This window comes from Maniola jurtina, chromosome 6, assembly GCF_905333055.1.
Source record: "Maniola jurtina chromosome 6, ilManJurt1.1, whole genome shotgun sequence".
NCBI classification, from domain to species: Eukaryota; Metazoa; Arthropoda; class Insecta; order Lepidoptera; family Nymphalidae; genus Maniola; species Maniola jurtina.
In genome coordinates, this window is record NC_060034.1 from 9,906,180 (window position 1) to 9,923,012 (window position 16,833).

A 16,833-nucleotide genomic window follows, 5' to 3' on the forward strand; every position below is an offset into this window, starting at 1 on the left:
AAGATGTTATATGAACAACTACCTATGTGTGACGTTAGATGGCAATGAAAAGTCAATGTTGTTATTACATATTATTTTTATTATGATCACCAGGTTTATTAACATAGCTGCTTTACTTATATCTATTTATAAATATCTTTTAATTTACCAATATGTACATAATAATTATTATTGTACCATTTTATTCACATTCAAGGGTAAGTTATAATAATCATTTATCACAGTAATTCCTTGTAGACTGCATTTTTTACTTCAAAATATCTGTTAAGCCGCATTTCCGCGTACCTGTAAAATATACACAGACAGTATGAATTCACAATGGTTAGACATACATAAAAACTGACTAGGTAAATGCCTAAAAGTACTTGCTGAGTTTTATTGTATTTACGAAGTATAAAACACGACATGGACAAAAAAGAATCTCCTGTTAAACGGTCTTGAGAATTGATACAATCAACAACAAACATTATTTTCCTTTTTTTTTACTACAAATTGTTCAAAGCATTCGGTTCTGATGATCATTATTTTTATAAGGTTTTTTTTGTAAACTAACCTAACGGATCGGCTTTGTCTCTCTTTGTTCAAAATTCAAACAGATTTTTTCTTACCTGCCAAAGTCGAAGTCAATGTCGGACAGCTCAAATTGGACCAAGGACCAAATACCCCACTTAAAGTGAGATGCCAAAGATAGACGTTGTACATCTTTGTAGATTTCCTCAATTTGCTCTTCAGATGGCGTCGGGTTATCTAAATACTCCGCCAGATAAATTCGTATCCAATTAATCTGAAAATCCTTACTCGGATATCGGCTGTAATCCATATTTTCGATCGATATACCTGAAAAAATTGTTTTGTCTCAAATCTGAAACAATATAGGTATTGATATCTCTATTGTATTGTATATATAACGATGAAACATCTTCAGTCCAGTCAAATTAGCGATCAACCTCGGAATACACCTACCTTCATTTTGGCTTTTTTTTTAATTTATTAAGATATACAAGTGAGCCCTTGACTGCTATCTCACGTGGTGGTAAATGATGATGTAGGTACTAAGATGGAAGCGGGCTAACCTGGAAGGGGGTGTGGCAGTTTTTATTAAACCCATACGACTTCGGTTTCTACACGGTATCGTACCGGAACGCTAAATTAATATATAGTTCCTGAGAATAGCGATAACTGCTATCAAACATTTTATTTATTTTTATATAATGATTAGTAAACTCAGAGTTAGGTATAAATTCATTAAGTGACATGATAGTGCGTAATGGCTGATAAGTTTCAAGATAAGAACCAACGTTAAGAATAAACTGTTAATAAATCAGTGCTTGTAATCTATACTTATTACTTATGTCTTGATATTCGGTAACAATTATCTTTACAAAATGAAAAAAAGTCTTATATTATTTTATAGAAGAATGCATCTTACTGCGCTCAAAACAAGCAAGTACCTAGAATCTAGATAGTCCAAGCAATCTGAACACGAGGCATACCTAATATGACTGCGCATTGTAGAAAAATAGATATCAGCCGGACTTGAGTAGGTATTGTAATCTTTGACCTGTCTGCTTGCGCGATCCGCCATGTTGCAACTTCAAATTGGCCTACTTGTTTTGCGCGCACTATACTCATGTAGACACCGAGTTATGTGTGTGTGTATATTTATTACTCTACTCTCGCAAAAACTTCTGGACGGATTTGGCTGAAATATGGAATGGAGATAGCTTATAACCTGACTTTACACATAGACTACATTTTATCCTAGAAAATTAAAGAATTCCCGCAGAAATCAAAAAACCTCATATCACGCGGATGAAATCGCCAGTTTTACTTTTTACGCCACAATGGCTAAAGGAACCTATTTAGCTGTTCGCAATTGAGATCGCAATTGAGATAGTTTACCTATAGGTACCCTGACTTAACACATAGCCTTTTCATACCTGAAAAGAGTTCCCACGGAAATTAAAAAATATATTCACGCGGACCCCCCACCATCTATTTTAAAAATATATATACTTATAAGATAACTCACCAACAAATTCATTAAAATGATTTGCTATATCATAGGCTTGATAATTATACGAGGCATATTCATAATCAATAAAAGAAACTGTCCCTTTAGATTCGTCGTAGATCACGTTTCCTAGAAGCAAATCATTGTGAGCAAACACAATCGGGCTCTCAGTTTTTATTAAGTGTGACTTTAGACGTTCAAATTCTATCCTGAGCCGTGTTATTGATCCAAAGCTATTCGTAAATCTACAACAGTCGGTAAAAGCATTGCAATTTTAAAATATGTACTTAAATACACAGTAATAATACACATACCTACACATATCTTAATATATGGCGTCGATTTTGATGTTTTCCTCTAAACTTTCAGAACATCTGCATCTTTTTCTTTTAATTATTGCTAAAAAAAGAGTTTAAAGACTAAATAGTGAACTCTACTAAAAACTATAGGTTCACAACTGGCACCCAAAGTCACAAGGTTTAGCAGTTGTAATCTCTAAATTAGGTTTGTCTGTCCTTTTTCTTATTATATAGGTACAAAGATGCGAATACTCTAAAATATAGTTGCGCTCAGAATGTTAAATACTTAATATAATCGAAATATATATAATAAATTGAAAAATATTAAAATGATTTACCTGACATGTTTATTTGCGTCTGTGAATTTTTCTGGAACTAAACTCAAGAATTGCTCTATTTTGTCCCACACCATTGGTTCCCTGGGTACCTACAAATTTTCATTAGTGTTTTATTTTATTTTTGATACTTTGTTGTCTGTCTGTCTGTCGTGTCTGTCAAGAAAATCTATAGGGTACTTCCCGTTAACCTAGAATTATGAAGAGCAGGTAGCTGTTATAGCACAAGTAAAATAATAAATCTGAAAACCGTGAATTTGTGGTTACATCACAAAAAAAAAGGTGTTTTAAATTTTCAAAGTAAGATAACTATACCAAGTGAGGTATCATTTGAAAAGGCTTTACTTGTCCACTCTAAAACAGATTTTTATTTATTTTTAAGCATAATAGTTTTTGATTTATCGTGCAAAATGTCGGAAAAAATACCCGAGTATGGAACCCTCCGTGCGAGGGTAACCGGCCAAGTGCGAGTCTGACTCGCACTTGGCCGGTTTTTCTTTCACTATACTGTTTGTTCCCTATGTGGATAGACGATGTGATACGAGTCGCAGGGAACCGCTGGATTCAGGCGGCGCAAGACCCGTGGTTGTGGAAATTCCTACAAGAGGCCTATGGACATCAGCTATTGGTTGATGAAGTCAATACTGTTTGTTTCTATTAACGCCGGGCCAACAATATGGCTAATTCAGTTGTACATAATCTCTAAAATTCTAAGCTAAACAAAAAGACAGTTATAAATATACTGCTCTCTCTCTCTTAATGCTCTCAGTGAAAAAGGATAGTATTAGATAGACCCGTTAAGTTGGTTTAGAGATTGTGTAAAACAGAATTAGCCACACTGTACACATTATCTTAGTCGACTATAACTCGTAAGTTATTTGTCTCACAATAGTCGTGACAAATGATAACCTACCATATTATCTGCTGATATTCTACAAAGTTTCAGATGTTAGAAGTTATGGAGGACATTAAATTCGCGTAAAACAGCCATTTGGCGGTCATTTTTTCGTAAACGATAATTTTTTTCGAATAATTCAATTCTGCTGTCCTTGAACTAAAAAGCTATTAACTGCAAAAATAGTTTAAGAGTTGTTGCAAAAAGTATTTAACATAAGTAAATTTAGAAAAACTGATGTGTTTTAAAAAGTTTGCTAGGTAGGGCCAAACTAAAAACTAACTTAAAACCTTGGTCTTCTGAAGCATACCTTTTTAGAAACATTATTTTTAAAAATACCCGCGTTCTTTGGCGATAACTCGTTGTCTGTAGTTAACAGCTTTTTATACCTCTCTTATCAAACCTGAATTAAAATATATGTATATATGGCATTATTATTTATAGAATATGTAACTAATGGCTAATGGTAAGAGTGCTAGAAAAGACATGTTGCTTTGAGGTCCCTATGGGGCAAACAATGCAAATGACTGAAGCACTATGTTATTGTAATGTAGGAAGTCTTTAGTTGTTTTAAAGCCTTTTCAGCTTTGCCACTAATAACTAACCATGGCCAAAGTTTTCCATCAAACAAAAAAGACTTGAGAAATAAAGGAACAATAAAAGTATACATAGATATTGCTGCAAGAATGAATAAATAATATGAAGTTGTGCGAGCAGTGTCCATAGAGATAATTTTAAAAATGGGATGCTTTATATGATAAGGATAACAACCAGAGCCAATTGAGAAAACAAGATGTTTCCTCCTTAGAAGCAATTTAGTTCTATCTGGGAGATAAAATTGTGGCTAATTCTCTTGTCTCTCTAAACTAAATTGAGGGGTCTAAGCCTAGTGCTATCCTTTTCTGCAGAGACCATTATGAAAGGGAAAGTATACTTATGAAAAAAGTATAGAAAACTAGAATATATTTGTTGATTTTCTAACATTCAATATTATTCATTCATTGTTGATTTTCTATATAATTTTTAAAAAATGAAATGGAGGAATTATTTATATATAGCTTAAAACAGTATTTTTTTAAATGGTTATTTGTCTTGAATATTTTTACAATTACCTCTTCACCCAGTTGAATTTTGTGCATTCTGGCCATTTGTTGTGCCACAAGACGAGATATTTTTGCATCAGTTACAGTGTCTGTGTCTAGAGTAACACCAGGATAATATTCATAGGATAAACCATTTTTAAATACACCATATATTTTTGGAGCTAATCCTGCTTTATTAAGCACTGTTATGTTCCTAAAATGAAATAAAATTAGGTAATTGAAGAAACTTGACTTAAAAGGGAATAATTTATTGTTTATGATTTTTTAATTCATCAAATCAAAACGAAAGCAACCATTTTGTAAATTTTTGTCTGTCTGCATGGGATAATCTTTGAAACAGCTGAACCAATGACAGGTCTTTTGCAGACAGGCTGAGGATTATACAAAGAGTGATGTAGACTACCATTTATCCAGAAAAGCAAATATACCTTTTGTCTCCAGGGATGTTGCGGGCAAAAGTTAGTAAATAAAAATAGTATAGAACCTTAGTTGTATCACAATCTCTAGGGTATTTTTGTGAATACTTGCTTGGCAGAAAGATTAAATTGTTTTATTTTATTAATCTTACCTAAATAAATAGGTAAGTACTTTTAAGAAATTCCCAAGAAAATTTTACTATATCACCTTAATTTATTGTAACATATTATATCTATCTTAGTTTATTAAAATGAACATTTAACTTCCAAAACGTGTGAAAAGCTCTGTTTTAATCAGTCAATTTAAAATCAGTCATTTTTTAAATAAATTACACAGTATGATTGTTTATCATTTACTTATATAATATTTATTTTATTGTACACAATAAAATAAATAAAATTCATCATCATATAAGCTCACTGCCAGCCATTACTGTGCACGGGTCTTCTCTCAGAATGAGAAGGCTTTAGTATAATCCACCACCTCCAGAATCAAACCCCAGACTCCATGAATAGTAGGCTGTCTTCACCACTAGGCTACCACCGCTTCTTATTTATAATTTTTATGATAGTTTTTTAAATAACATTTTATAGTAAAATTATTTTTACTGATTTAAATACTAATTAACCAGAATTATCTGAAGAACTTACCTAACTTCTGCATTTCTGTCAATAAGTAAATCAGTTTTGTTTCCATAAATCCTCACAAGCACAACATTTTCATTGTTTTCAAGATTATTGACAGGATCCAATTGACAAGCTACTAATTTATTCGTGATTCCGTCAGTAAAAATCTGCAATTATTGACAAACTAGTTTATTATACCACTACGCTTATATCAACTTAATAAGACTCTAACACTGATATTGTTGGACAAAACACAGCTTAAACAGGTGGGTCTGGAAGCATGAAATTTTGCATAATAGATCCTTTTATTTTATTATAATGTAAATTAGCACTAAGGATTTTTGAAATTTCAATTCCAAAATGGTTAAATAAGGGACAAAAGATTATATTATGCAAGTTAGAAATATGGAAGTTGGTATTTAAGTTTCTTCTTTAAAGTACAGCACAAACGGGTGAGTCTAGAAGCCTGCTAAATTTTGCACAGGAGTCCCACATATAACATAGGTAAGCATTAATGAGGGAAAGGAAAGCATGTCATTTTTAAGTTCGAGATGTGAAATTTAATATTTAGGCTTCTGATTTAAAATGAAACTCATAAAGTCAGTTGTATCAGCATAATGGAAATTCATTTCCAAAGGGTTACCCCCTTTGATAATAATTAGAAATAATTAATAATAAGAAATGAAGAGAAAATTAGGATGATTCCTGAGATGTTGCCGTTGGGAAATCTCATTGGGCACACGGCTTTGCTAGTTATAGGACACTTTAAACTCCACCTTAAATTTAATGTTTTCCTGAGGCCAATCCGGTTTAATAACTGAAAGAATTTTATAAATTCCGGTATATATATCAAAATCGTCAACTTCGACTGGTATAAATTTATGACCAGCAGGATCACAAACTCTAGACATTTTATTTGATTTCAGGATCTTATCTTCGCGGAGTCTGTTTCGTGCTTGTACCTTCGGCACTATTAATTGTTATACTACACAGAACATTGTATTCGGCCGCAATATATATATAAGATTTTTAAATTGAGTGAATAACTAAATAGCAATTGTTTTCGTAACCACCTCGTAACCTTACATACAAGATGACATGTGACATGACAAATGACAATGACATTTGACTGTTACTTACTCGTATTTTTTTAAATTTTTTTTTTACTGCCCTGGATATCACTCTCTTAAGGCCTATTAATAGTGATCTGGGACTTCGTCTATATTGGCATTTACTGGCGCGCGTGCGGTGCTTTTTTGGAGTGTTTTTTTTTGTTTAAAGTGGCCGGTTTTTGCATTCTGGTGCTTTTTGGTGGTGGAACTGACTGGGAAGCGCTCTAAAGAAGCGCCGCGCGTGTGCCAGCGAGCGCCGCCGGCACAGACGAATTCCGTACTTATAGTTTCTCTATCTTGTAACTACAAACTTGACATTGGCTAATCTGTGTAAAGCCAGACGGTAGAAAAAAAATAGTGATCTGTAGTCTGTGGCACAGTATATGTTATTGGTCTGTGCACAGTTGGAAAAAAACTACATTGATTTTCTTGATATTCATTTTGTCGCGCCTGAGCTATAAGTTACGTAATTTTTTACTAAAATCAATCTTACAAAGTAAAAATGGGAAAACATTTCGGAGAACTTGCAAAGATTAGAGGGTTAATTACATATAGATTATCACCACACGAACAACGTGCCTATGCGGGAGCTATTTCTAATGGGATACCAAACATCTTCCGCAGATTTCGTGAAAGTGTTTTCAGAGTCGCTCCAGGTAATTTTGGTTTATTTTATAATTTGTAACAATCATTTAATATGTTAGATCCACTGTTATCGCTTTTAGTTAAAGTTTTGACCCTAACTTTGTCAAAGTTATTATTGAGATTTCAATTTTAGAATATGAAATGATTCCAATTCCAAATATTCATGATTCACGCATAGCTTTTTAAAGTATAGTTTTTAAAATTTGAAAAGTGACAATATTCCAATTATGAAATAATTTTATTATTACCTATATTAATTAATAAAAAAAATTTTTAATAAATATTTATTGAACCCAAATTGAACCAAGAATTAAAATGTGTTCATGTACCAGGGTGTTGCATAGGAGAGTATCTACATTTTGAATCAAATAAAGGCATAGTGTATCTTATGAAATCTTTACATGCTTACAAGTTGTTTTCTAACCCAATCATGTATCAATTTGCATATCAAGTAGATTGCACTACTACCTGCTTATAAGCAGATAAGCACTTGCCTTTGTCTATAACCTATGCAATGCTTTTTCCTGTTACTGCTTTTGTACTACTTTTTCATTCACTTTCATCTTTCACTACCTATGTCAGCACTTCAACTGCCAGTGTAAGCTGTCTAGTCTGTAAGAAATCAATTGCACAGCTTGCAGGACTGCTGGTATTACATAAACCATAGTCTCTATGAGCTGTGCCAGTCACAGCTGTGTCCATGGGCACTCCTGTGGTTGCACCAGTGTGTAATTGCTCTTTAAGCCACTATGTCTAGATCACTGACCACTATTGCATATACTTCGATGACCTGTTTTTGAAGAACCTTGATTGCGTGTAGGTTCTCTCAATAAGACTCATCACTCAACTCCAACAAAGATAGGTCATTCAGAAATTCCACATAGCTGGATCATGTGGGGCAGGTCAGCTAATGTGGCTAGTTCTGTTGTTCACTATCTCAAAACTAAACTTAATTGATAGGTCTAAATTTATTTTTTCACACGGACAATTATGAAATGGATAGCAATATCTTTTCATCTGCAATTTTAGTTTTAAGTGCACAGTACATTCTCAAACTAAACAAAAATGACAGGTCATAGCAATCTCTTGTAAAGCTAAGCTTTCTGTGAAAAATTAATCAATCAATTATTTCTTTGCTGTAAATACAGATGAACAAAGGATATAACTCGATATAGACCAGTTTTACGAGATTGTGTACAACAGAATTGGCCACAGCATCTATGTATTAAAAAATGAAACTAGCTATAATTGATAATTGGAAGAGATATTTTTTGTTTCAGCTTTTATTGTTGCGTACATGATCTTTGAGGGGGTAGAAACAGCACAACACAGACTTTCTAGGAAGAACCCTGCTGATTTTGCTAATGATGAATAAAAGATGTCAATGAACACTTGTGAATATTATAAGTAGAGTAATTATTAAATTATTATTATGATGTAAAAGGTTTTCTTTTTAGGGTTTCCTATAAGTTAGTATAAGGAACCCTTATAGTTTCACCCAGTCCGTCTGGCCATCTGTCAGACTCAGTGATTTCAATATCAAAAGCTCAACTGTTATAGGAGCGGACTGAAAACTGAAAGGTTGGTGGTTCAAATCCCACCTTTTGCATTATTTTTGTACCCAATATCACAAGCTGTACGCTTCCCTCGGCAACCTGGGCGGTCTACTCGGTTTTTGGAGCAAGCTTGGATTGCTGGAGTGAAGACTCGGCGGGGAGGGGCAAAAGATTGAAACGTTTAAGGGGCATGAGACGGGTCTGCCCGCGAAATTCAAATTTAATTTGGTTTTTCGCAATTTGTAAACTAATGTGACAACGTAAGCTTATGGCATTTTAATTGCGCCAATGGCAGTATCATCTTCACAGGTTTATATAAAAAAAAATCTTTACTTGAAAGGGTCCAGTTTAAGAAATTAGATTAGGATTTCGCGGGCAGACCTGTTTCATGCACCTCACCATCCTTCTTGGATGTTGACTCGATGAGATATTATAATGTTGAGTGAGATGATGTTCTTTTTGAAATTATTGTGCAATATTAGGTTGCAGTACCTATACTAGGCTAAAATAGCCGAAGCGTACGTAACAGGATTATAATAGCATTTCACAAGTAAGTACAGTACCCGGCAGAAAATATTACACATCGAACTTTAGATATACAGATTTCGGCTTCGTAGAGCGTCGTCTTTGTCACTCATACTTATGTGTCGTTTTGTGCAGTTTTATGGGACTCAATGGCAGAGACAACGCTGTACAAGACCTCTACCTACCTCTTCCTTAAAATTGGTATGCAATTTTTTCTGCCAGGTACTCTCTGCTTCAGCGAAAGGGATTAAGGTGGAAGCGACGGGCCTGCCCGCGAATAGTTTAAGAAATTAGCTCTAGTATCGACTAATGTGTCAGAATTAGTCGATACTACAGCTAATTTCTTAACCTGGACACTTTCAAGTAAAGATTTTTATATAAACCTGTGAGGATGATACTGCCATTGTCGCAATTGAAAACGCCATAAGCCTACGTTGTCGTATTAGTTTAAAAAATGCGAAAAACCAAATTAAATTTGAATTTCGCGGGCAGGCCCGTCTCATGCCCCTTAATTATAGTAGGCTCCACGCATTGATTTGATATCTAATCGAAGGCTTCACGAAAGTTGTTTATGTTAGGTGTATCCTCTATGTTACTGGTCTATGTGTGCAAGTGTCAGTCATAGAGTAATGCTAGAACCCAGAGCCATAAAACCAGTTTAAAAAAATTACAGAGTAAATGTGTCTGTGCAAAGTGCAAACCATAGAAGTGCAAACTAGTGATTATATTCTCTTTGGTGCAAACTGCAAGTGATATTGGTCATTGGTCTGTGTTGCAACTTGCAACGTCAACACAAAAAATACTTTTGAACATTTTTATGTAGTGAATTAATGAATAAATTCTAATCAAACAGAAATGATTTAATATTCGTCTTTAAGTAGCTACAATTAAGTAAGTGATAACGTTTTAGTGCACTGTAAAGTATCTCTGCAGTCTACATTCAATTTAATATAGTTAACACATTTTTAACAGCTATTTTATTTATCTTTTAATTTTTCTTCAAGATAAGTTTTAAATATGAACTTAATAATGTTTATAGTACGTACGTACTACGTACTTTTATTTAAAATCAAGAATTTATTTTGTTTTACTTGCTTCAATAATATTTTTAAAGTTCGGTACAGATAAATGCATGCTTGGCTAAAAGTTTACTAAACCCATTATTTAAATGTTTGTTTCATTTTTTTCGTTATTAGTTTCTAGTGGTGTTAGTTAGATCAAGTTTGTAGTTCCTATGAAGTCAATAGATGACATCAATCTACAGGAGCAACCGGCCACAAGTGAAGAAATTGGCCAAGAAGAATCTGTTACTGCAGAGACACAATTACAGACAGAGATAGCAGAGGACATGGATGGTGTATCAAAGAAGTCTCAAACTTATTCACCTAATAAACGGGTCAAGTATGGTAAGTTACTTTATAAAGTTAGTAATAAAAAATTTTACTTATTAACATCATGATCAACACATTGCTGGCTCACTACAGAGCACGGGTATCCTCTTGGAGTGAGAAGGATTTAGGCCATATCTACCACACTGGCCAAGTACGGATTGGCAGTCTCCATAATGTTCTCAAATGTGTGTATGAGAACATTATGGAGAACTCTCATGCATGCAGGTTTCCTCGAGATGTTTTTCTTCACCCTTAAAGCGAGTGATATTTAATTACTTAAAACGCAAATAACTCTGAAAAGTTAAGAGGTGCACATGCCAAGGATTGAACCCTAGACCTCCAATTAAGAGGCAGACACCCTTATCTTATCACTAGTCTATCACAGCTTCATAATTGTGTATGTGTGTATGTAATTCAAAAGTGTAAAAGTTTGAATGTTTGATACTATTTCACACCACTATGACTGAACTTTGGTTGAAATTGGAATGGAAATAATTTATACCTGACTTTAAACAGCTACTTTTTATCCTGGAAAATCAAAGAGTTCCTGCAGGATTAATAAACCTATATAAACACAAACAAAGTCGTAAGCATCAACTAGTTGGACTATAAATCAGTATCAACAAATATCACTGATAAGATGTGTTAAGTGATATTTTGTACAAGATTCCTATCAGGCTATCACAAAACTATTGTTAAATGAAAAAATACTTTATAAACTATTGTTACTATAATTATTATAAGATAAGATAAATAATTATTAAGAATTTACATTACAACTACATATTGATAAGACTGGAGTCTTAAAAATTTTGTTTTATTTTCAGGCTATATAAAATATGTAAGTCTTGCAATATTGACAATTCAAAATGCAGCTTTAGGTTTAAGTATGCGATATGCCCGTACAAGAGATGTTACAATGTTTGCATCAACTGCAGGTAAAAATATAACATTTTAATTCATACTAATGTTGTAAATATGAAAATGTATCTTTCTAGCAACCCGGCATTGACATAGATTACTTTTTATCCTGGAAATTTATCCATGGGATTTAAAAAAACACAATCTACTTTAATCTTACTTTTATTCTATTACAAGTTAGCCCTTAACTGCAATCCCACCTAGTGGTAAGTGATGATGCAGTCTATGATGAAACCGGGCTAACTTGAAAGAGGTATGGCAGTTTTATAAAACTTACTGGTTTGTACACGGCATCGTACCAGAACGCTAAATCGTTTGGTGGTACAGCTTTGTCAGTGGTGTGGTAACTAGTGACCACCTCCAATCAGACCAGATCAGTTAGAAATTATTCCCAAACTGCCCCTGCAGAGCATGCAACTATGACCTCCCACTTATAAGTCCACAGCGCTCACCACTGTGCCAGGAAGGTGGTCAGGGGCACCATCTAGTTAAAATTAAGTAACAAAAACGTTTTAATTTATAATCAGAATGAATTCTCTTTTATCTACTCCAATGTGGTCTATGTGTTACATGTAACTGCTATGCTCCCAATTAAATTAGACAAAGCCAAATTAAATAAGGCATGCAATCCTAGGACTAGGACTAGGAGCTGCCAGGCAATATTTTTAATACATTCGCATCAGAATGAGGCACAAACACTAATGCAGCCCAGCATGCAGTAAAATCATCCATAAACTAAAGAATTGTGTAAACATAAAAATTGCTATTTTCATTTTTTTCTTAACAAGGTTTTATTCAAATTGATACATTATTAGATATCAGTTGCACTATATATATAAACTAACCTACTATTCTTTGTTATTTCAGCTGTATTAATGGCAGAAGTACTAAAGTTAGCCATATGCCTTGTTCTTGTCATGAATGAATCAGGAAGTATTAAAAATGGAGTGCGAACAATGTACACCACAATCATATTAAATATTAAGGATACTCTTCGTGTTTGTGTGCCATCATTTTTGTATGTTATACAAAACAATTTACTTTATGTCTCAGCTTCTAACTTAGATGCAGCCACATATCAGGTATTTTTGGCACTTTGTACACTACCATAATGATTATTTAGATTAACCATAAAGCTTAAGAAGAATTGCTGGATATTCATACTTTCGGATTGAGTATGTTGCATAGGCCCTATTGGCCACTACAGCGCCTGGGGGAGAGCCCTAAGGTTACAAAGAAATTTTTTTTTCAATAGTGGGTGTAGATTGAAATGAAGTGGAAATAGAAAATGTTTATCAGCTTTTAATAATTTTAACAATACTCATACGAAAGGTTTTATTTCGATGTGTGCGAGTCTGACTCGTATTTGACTGATCTTTCTATATTTACCTAATTACATGTAAATTGTTTCTTGCAGGTGACATATCAACTTAAATTGCTTACTACTGCATTTTTCGCTGTATTAGTTTTAAAAAGAAGATTAAATAAATTACAATGGGGTGCATTAGGATTGTTGGTAATAGGAGTTGCATTAGTACAATTGTCGTCTACAGAAAAGACCAAAAGTACAACTTCCGAAAACCTAGCCAAGCAATCCAAACTGCTTGGTTTTGGAGCAGCTCTAGCGGCCTGTTTTATATCTGGATTTGCAGGCATTTACTTTGAAAAAGTTCTTAAAGAATCTGACATATCAGTAAGTTTTAAATGTTAAAAAAATTCTAATATTAATAAACTTGTTTTGTTGTATTTGTAAACTTGTTACTATTTATTAGTAATAATAATTTACCGGTAAGGCCTGACAGTACAACCTTAGTGAAGAAAAGGATGTCTGTCAAATCTTAACCAATTTTACAGCCAAGATCTGATAGAGTTAAGGTCAGGTGGGGTAAGAGGGACGCGGGGGGAAGAGAAACTGTAACTAGTAAACAGAAAACTATAACGGCGAGCTCTATGGTCACTACGTTGATATAACAGTATTAGGCGTAGTTTATATATTCTTGGATAGATGGCGCTACAACACGGCAGATAAGCGAGTAAAAGAGAGGAAAAAAAATCAGTTGTCAAACTAAAAAAACCAAGACCTAGCGGCGTTCCTTGTTTGTGTTATTAAAATATTAAAAACATCAGTTTTGCGGTTGATTGCTATGGTAAGTGTAATTATTACGTTTAATCTTTATTTTCTACGTATTGTATTGTTTGTAGTGTGTGTTTTTAGTGCTTTTTCGATGTCAATAAAAACATAACCTTCAAAATGGCAAGCTGGGAAAGAGGAACGGCTGTACTAGGTTAAGAGAAACATATGTTCCTCTTTCCCGGTTTCAGGGGGTAACAAACATTTTTAAAATCCACTAAAATACCGGCTGACTTTTAAGTACTGGCCAAGATTTGTAGGATAAACCTACCTATGAATATGAACAACTTTTTCTAAATAAAAAGTCAGCTGTTCCATACAAAAGTATCGATCAGCTGTGACCAAAATGTATGAATTACTTAGTAGATTTTTTTTTTTCGAGTACGAAAGTTGGTCCCATACAAAAGGTTAAGGTTTATCCTACAAATTTTGGCCAGGACTTAAAAATCAGCCGGTATAACACGTTCCGTAAATAGCCATGATTTGTTTAACTGTTTATTTGTTACAGAAAAAGCAAAATGCCTCGAGCTTACGAAAAAAAGACCGATAGAAGTTCTTACCCGAAAGAAAAACTATTAGAAGCAGTTAGGGCCGTTAAAAGTGGCGCTTTGTCAGGTTATGCAGCCTCAAAACATTATGTTATAGTTTATATTTCACTACGAATGTTATTGTTTGTGACAGTATTTTTGTTGTGATACATTGTTGTTTACAATTACGCGTATAGGCCAAAGTGAGAAAAGTTCAAAATTGTTAGAAGTTTCTTTTGTTTCTTACGAGTTAATTTTTTAAATTGTAATTAAGTAAAGAAATTTACTAAAACCATATCTGTTTTTAGAATACATTTCTATCCCAACTATTCCGACCAATATTATAAATGCGAAAGTCTGTCTTTCTGCCTGTCTGTATGTCTGTCTGTCTGTCTGTTGCGTTTCCACGCCTAAACCACTGAACCAATCTTAAGAAATTTGGAAGGTAGGTAGCTTGACACCCGGGGCTAGGGGCATAGGCTTCATTTTAACCGATCACGGGACACTAAAGGGGGTTCATGTTTTGAAAAATTGTGCCAAGCGCGATATAACCAAAACGCGGACGAAGTCGCGGGCGGAAAGCTAGTTTTTAATACGTTCATTTAATACCAGAAAAAGTTTAGCACCTCTGACCTTACCTATATGTTCCTGTTACCCCAAATTTCGTTTTTGTATGCTATCAGCCTAAATAGGACCTTATTTTAAACGAGGTAAGGTTTTGATTCCCTTAACTCAAAAAAAAATTTAGTACATGCTATATAAACACTTAAAAACACGAGTTATTACTTAAAAGTATCGAGTGTTCCTCTTACCCCAAATCTCGGGTAAGAGGAACATTTTTATGACCTAGCTTTGTTGCTAAATTGTGCCGTAATTATACGAACAATCTAGTTCTGTATTAATATCGAAATAAATGTATAATTTTGATAGCTGAAGGCCAAAATGTTCACAAACCAGTAAAGTATGTTTCTCTTACCCCACTTGACCTTATATAGATTAACATTGATATAAATTATTATTTATTCCTATCCCACAATCCCTATTGTTTTTTTGAGATAAAAACTATCCTATATACTATCGTATTAAGTACATAGGATAGTTTTTATTTTGAAATATAAGTATTCCAAGTTGCATTCAAATCCGTTCAGAAGTTTCAGCGTAAAGTGTGACAGACCGATAAAAAGACTGTTCTGGACACTGTTTCGAAACAAAGCTTCCTCTGATGTTTTCTTCTTTTATATATGTATTTATGTACAGAAATATGTATAGAATTTATCCTACCCAAGCCAAAATAAATAAATTAATCATCCTGTTAAAACTATCCTTATAATTAAATGAACCAATTTTTAATTAATGAATAAAAAATATTTTTTTATTTGCAGGTATGGATGAGAAATGTGCAATTAAGTTTAGCATCTATACCATTTGGAATTATAACACATGTTATAAATAATGGTACCTTAACAGATGTACTGAAAGGTTTTGATGGCTTTGTGTGGTACTTGGTTGTTCTACAGGCAGCTGGTGGTCTCATAGTTGCAGTTGTAGTAAAATATGCTGATAATATCTTGAAAGGCTTTGCTACGTCTGTAGCCATCATAATATTGTGTATAGCTTCAATGTACATATTTGATTTTCAATTGACAATACAATTTGCTGCAGGCACTGTATTTGTAATAGGTTCAATCTTCCTATATGGCTATGTGCCCAAGAAACCAGAGACTCGAACATCATTAAGTGTATGACTTTTTTTTACAATTTTTAAGTTATTGTAAATAAAATTTGCCAGTTATGTACTTATCATTCTTATATTATTTTAACTAAAAGTATTTTTAATACTCAATAGTAATTATCTAATTATGTATTATTTTATGATCTTTGTACCTATAGTGTAAAATTCAGTTTACTTATACACTTTTTTAATAAGTAGATACATATAATTATTATTTTTACAAATTAAGATATTACTTAAATATATTCAATGTATTTTTACAATCTGAGTTTTATTGTTTCCTAATTACTAGATATATTTTTGATTTCCTTTAATCACATTTTAATGAGCTTGACATTATAAATTAGGTATACATATTATAGACATTATAAGCCAGTATTCATGCAGATTTGCTGCTCTTTTTTTATAACTAATACCTATAAATGCTTGAAATGGTTTTGGTAATGTACATTACGTGTTTTAACCTGATGGTAAAATTACCATGCTTACCTACCATCAAGTCTGAACTCTGGTTATTGATATAAATAATTTTCTTCTAGGTTATGTGCTATTGCAGAGAAGGTGCAAAAGTTATATGTGGTATTCAAAAACACTGAACAGTAAT

General features: G+C 33.3%; 3 protein-coding genes across 5 annotated transcripts; 2 read left to right on the top strand and 1 right to left on the bottom strand.

The window, feature by feature from the left end:
• Positions 1–58: 58 nt before the first annotated feature.
• On the bottom strand, positions 59–6,788 carry LOC123866390 (ethanolamine kinase). Its single transcript, XM_045907924.1, has 7 exons — positions 6,466–6,788; positions 5,714–5,856; positions 4,656–4,839; positions 2,652–2,740; positions 2,033–2,259; positions 609–837; positions 59–285 (listed from the first exon to the last, which is right to left on the bottom strand). The coding sequence occupies exons 1-7, from the start codon at positions 6,598–6,600 to the stop codon at positions 219–221; spliced, it is 1,074 nt and encodes a 357-aa protein (XP_045763880.1). The 5' UTR covers positions 6,601–6,788; the 3' UTR covers positions 59–218.
• Positions 6,789–7,189: 401 nt separating this feature from the next.
• Positions 7,190–8,889, top strand: LOC123866520 (cytochrome b-c1 complex subunit 8). Its single transcript, XM_045908157.1, has 2 exons — positions 7,190–7,457; positions 8,727–8,889. Exons 1-2 carry the CDS (start codon positions 7,304–7,306, stop codon positions 8,819–8,821), a joined length of 249 nt encoding a protein of 82 aa, XP_045764113.1. The 5' UTR covers positions 7,190–7,303; the 3' UTR covers positions 8,822–8,889.
• A 1,393-nt stretch (positions 8,890–10,282) lies between these two features.
• On the top strand, positions 10,283–16,804 carry LOC123866308 (UDP-N-acetylglucosamine transporter). Of its 3 annotated transcripts, none has more exons than XM_045907771.1 (6): positions 10,283–10,418; positions 10,724–10,933; positions 11,746–11,856; positions 12,707–12,921; positions 13,257–13,532; positions 15,880–16,804. In XM_045907771.1, exons 2-6 carry the CDS (start codon positions 10,762–10,764, stop codon positions 16,240–16,242), a joined length of 1,137 nt encoding a protein of 378 aa, XP_045763727.1. In that variant the 5' UTR covers positions 10,283–10,418; positions 10,724–10,761; the 3' UTR covers positions 16,243–16,804. The 3 variants fall into 3 exon arrangements, with proteins under 3 accessions (XP_045763727.1, XP_045763729.1, XP_045763728.1); XM_045907773.1 differs by having other exon boundaries at positions 10,792–10,933; XM_045907772.1 differs by having other exon boundaries at positions 10,289–10,407; positions 10,717–10,933.
• Positions 16,805–16,833: the final 29 nt, after the last annotated feature.

What these genes read in the sequence shown, in the direction of transcription:
- LOC123866520 (XM_045908157.1), top strand. Translation starts at nt 7,304, where the DNA reads ATGGGAAAACATTTCGGAGAACTTGCAAAGATTAGAGGGTTAATTACA. An exon ending in TGTTTTCAGAGTCGCTCCAG is followed by an intron (nt 7,458 to 8,726) that starts GTAATTTTGGTT and finishes TTTTTGTTTCAG; the next exon opens with CTTTTATTGTTGCGTACATG.
- LOC123866308 (XM_045907771.1), top strand. Translation starts at nt 10,762, where the DNA reads ATGAAGTCAATAGATGACATCAATCTACAGGAGCAACCGGCCACAAGT. An exon ending in TAGATGCAGCCACATATCAG is followed by an intron (nt 12,922 to 13,256) that starts GTATTTTTGGCA and finishes TGTTTCTTGCAG; the next exon opens with GTGACATATCAACTTAAATT. An exon ending in TTAAAGAATCTGACATATCA is followed by an intron (nt 13,533 to 15,879) that starts GTAAGTTTTAAA and finishes TTTTATTTGCAG; the next exon opens with GTATGGATGAGAAATGTGCA.
- LOC123866390 (XM_045907924.1), bottom strand. Translation starts at nt 6,600, where the DNA reads ATGTCTAGAGTTTGTGATCCTGCTGGTCATAAATTTATACCAGTCGAA. An exon ending in AAATTCAACTGGGTGAAGAG is followed by an intron (nt 2,741 to 4,655) that starts GTAATTGTAAAA and finishes GAAAATTTGTAG; the next exon opens with GTACCCAGGGAACCAATGGT. An exon ending in TCATTTTAATGAATTTGTTG is followed by an intron (nt 838 to 2,032) that starts GTGAGTTATCTT and finishes CAATTTTTTCAG; the next exon opens with GTATATCGATCGAAAATATG.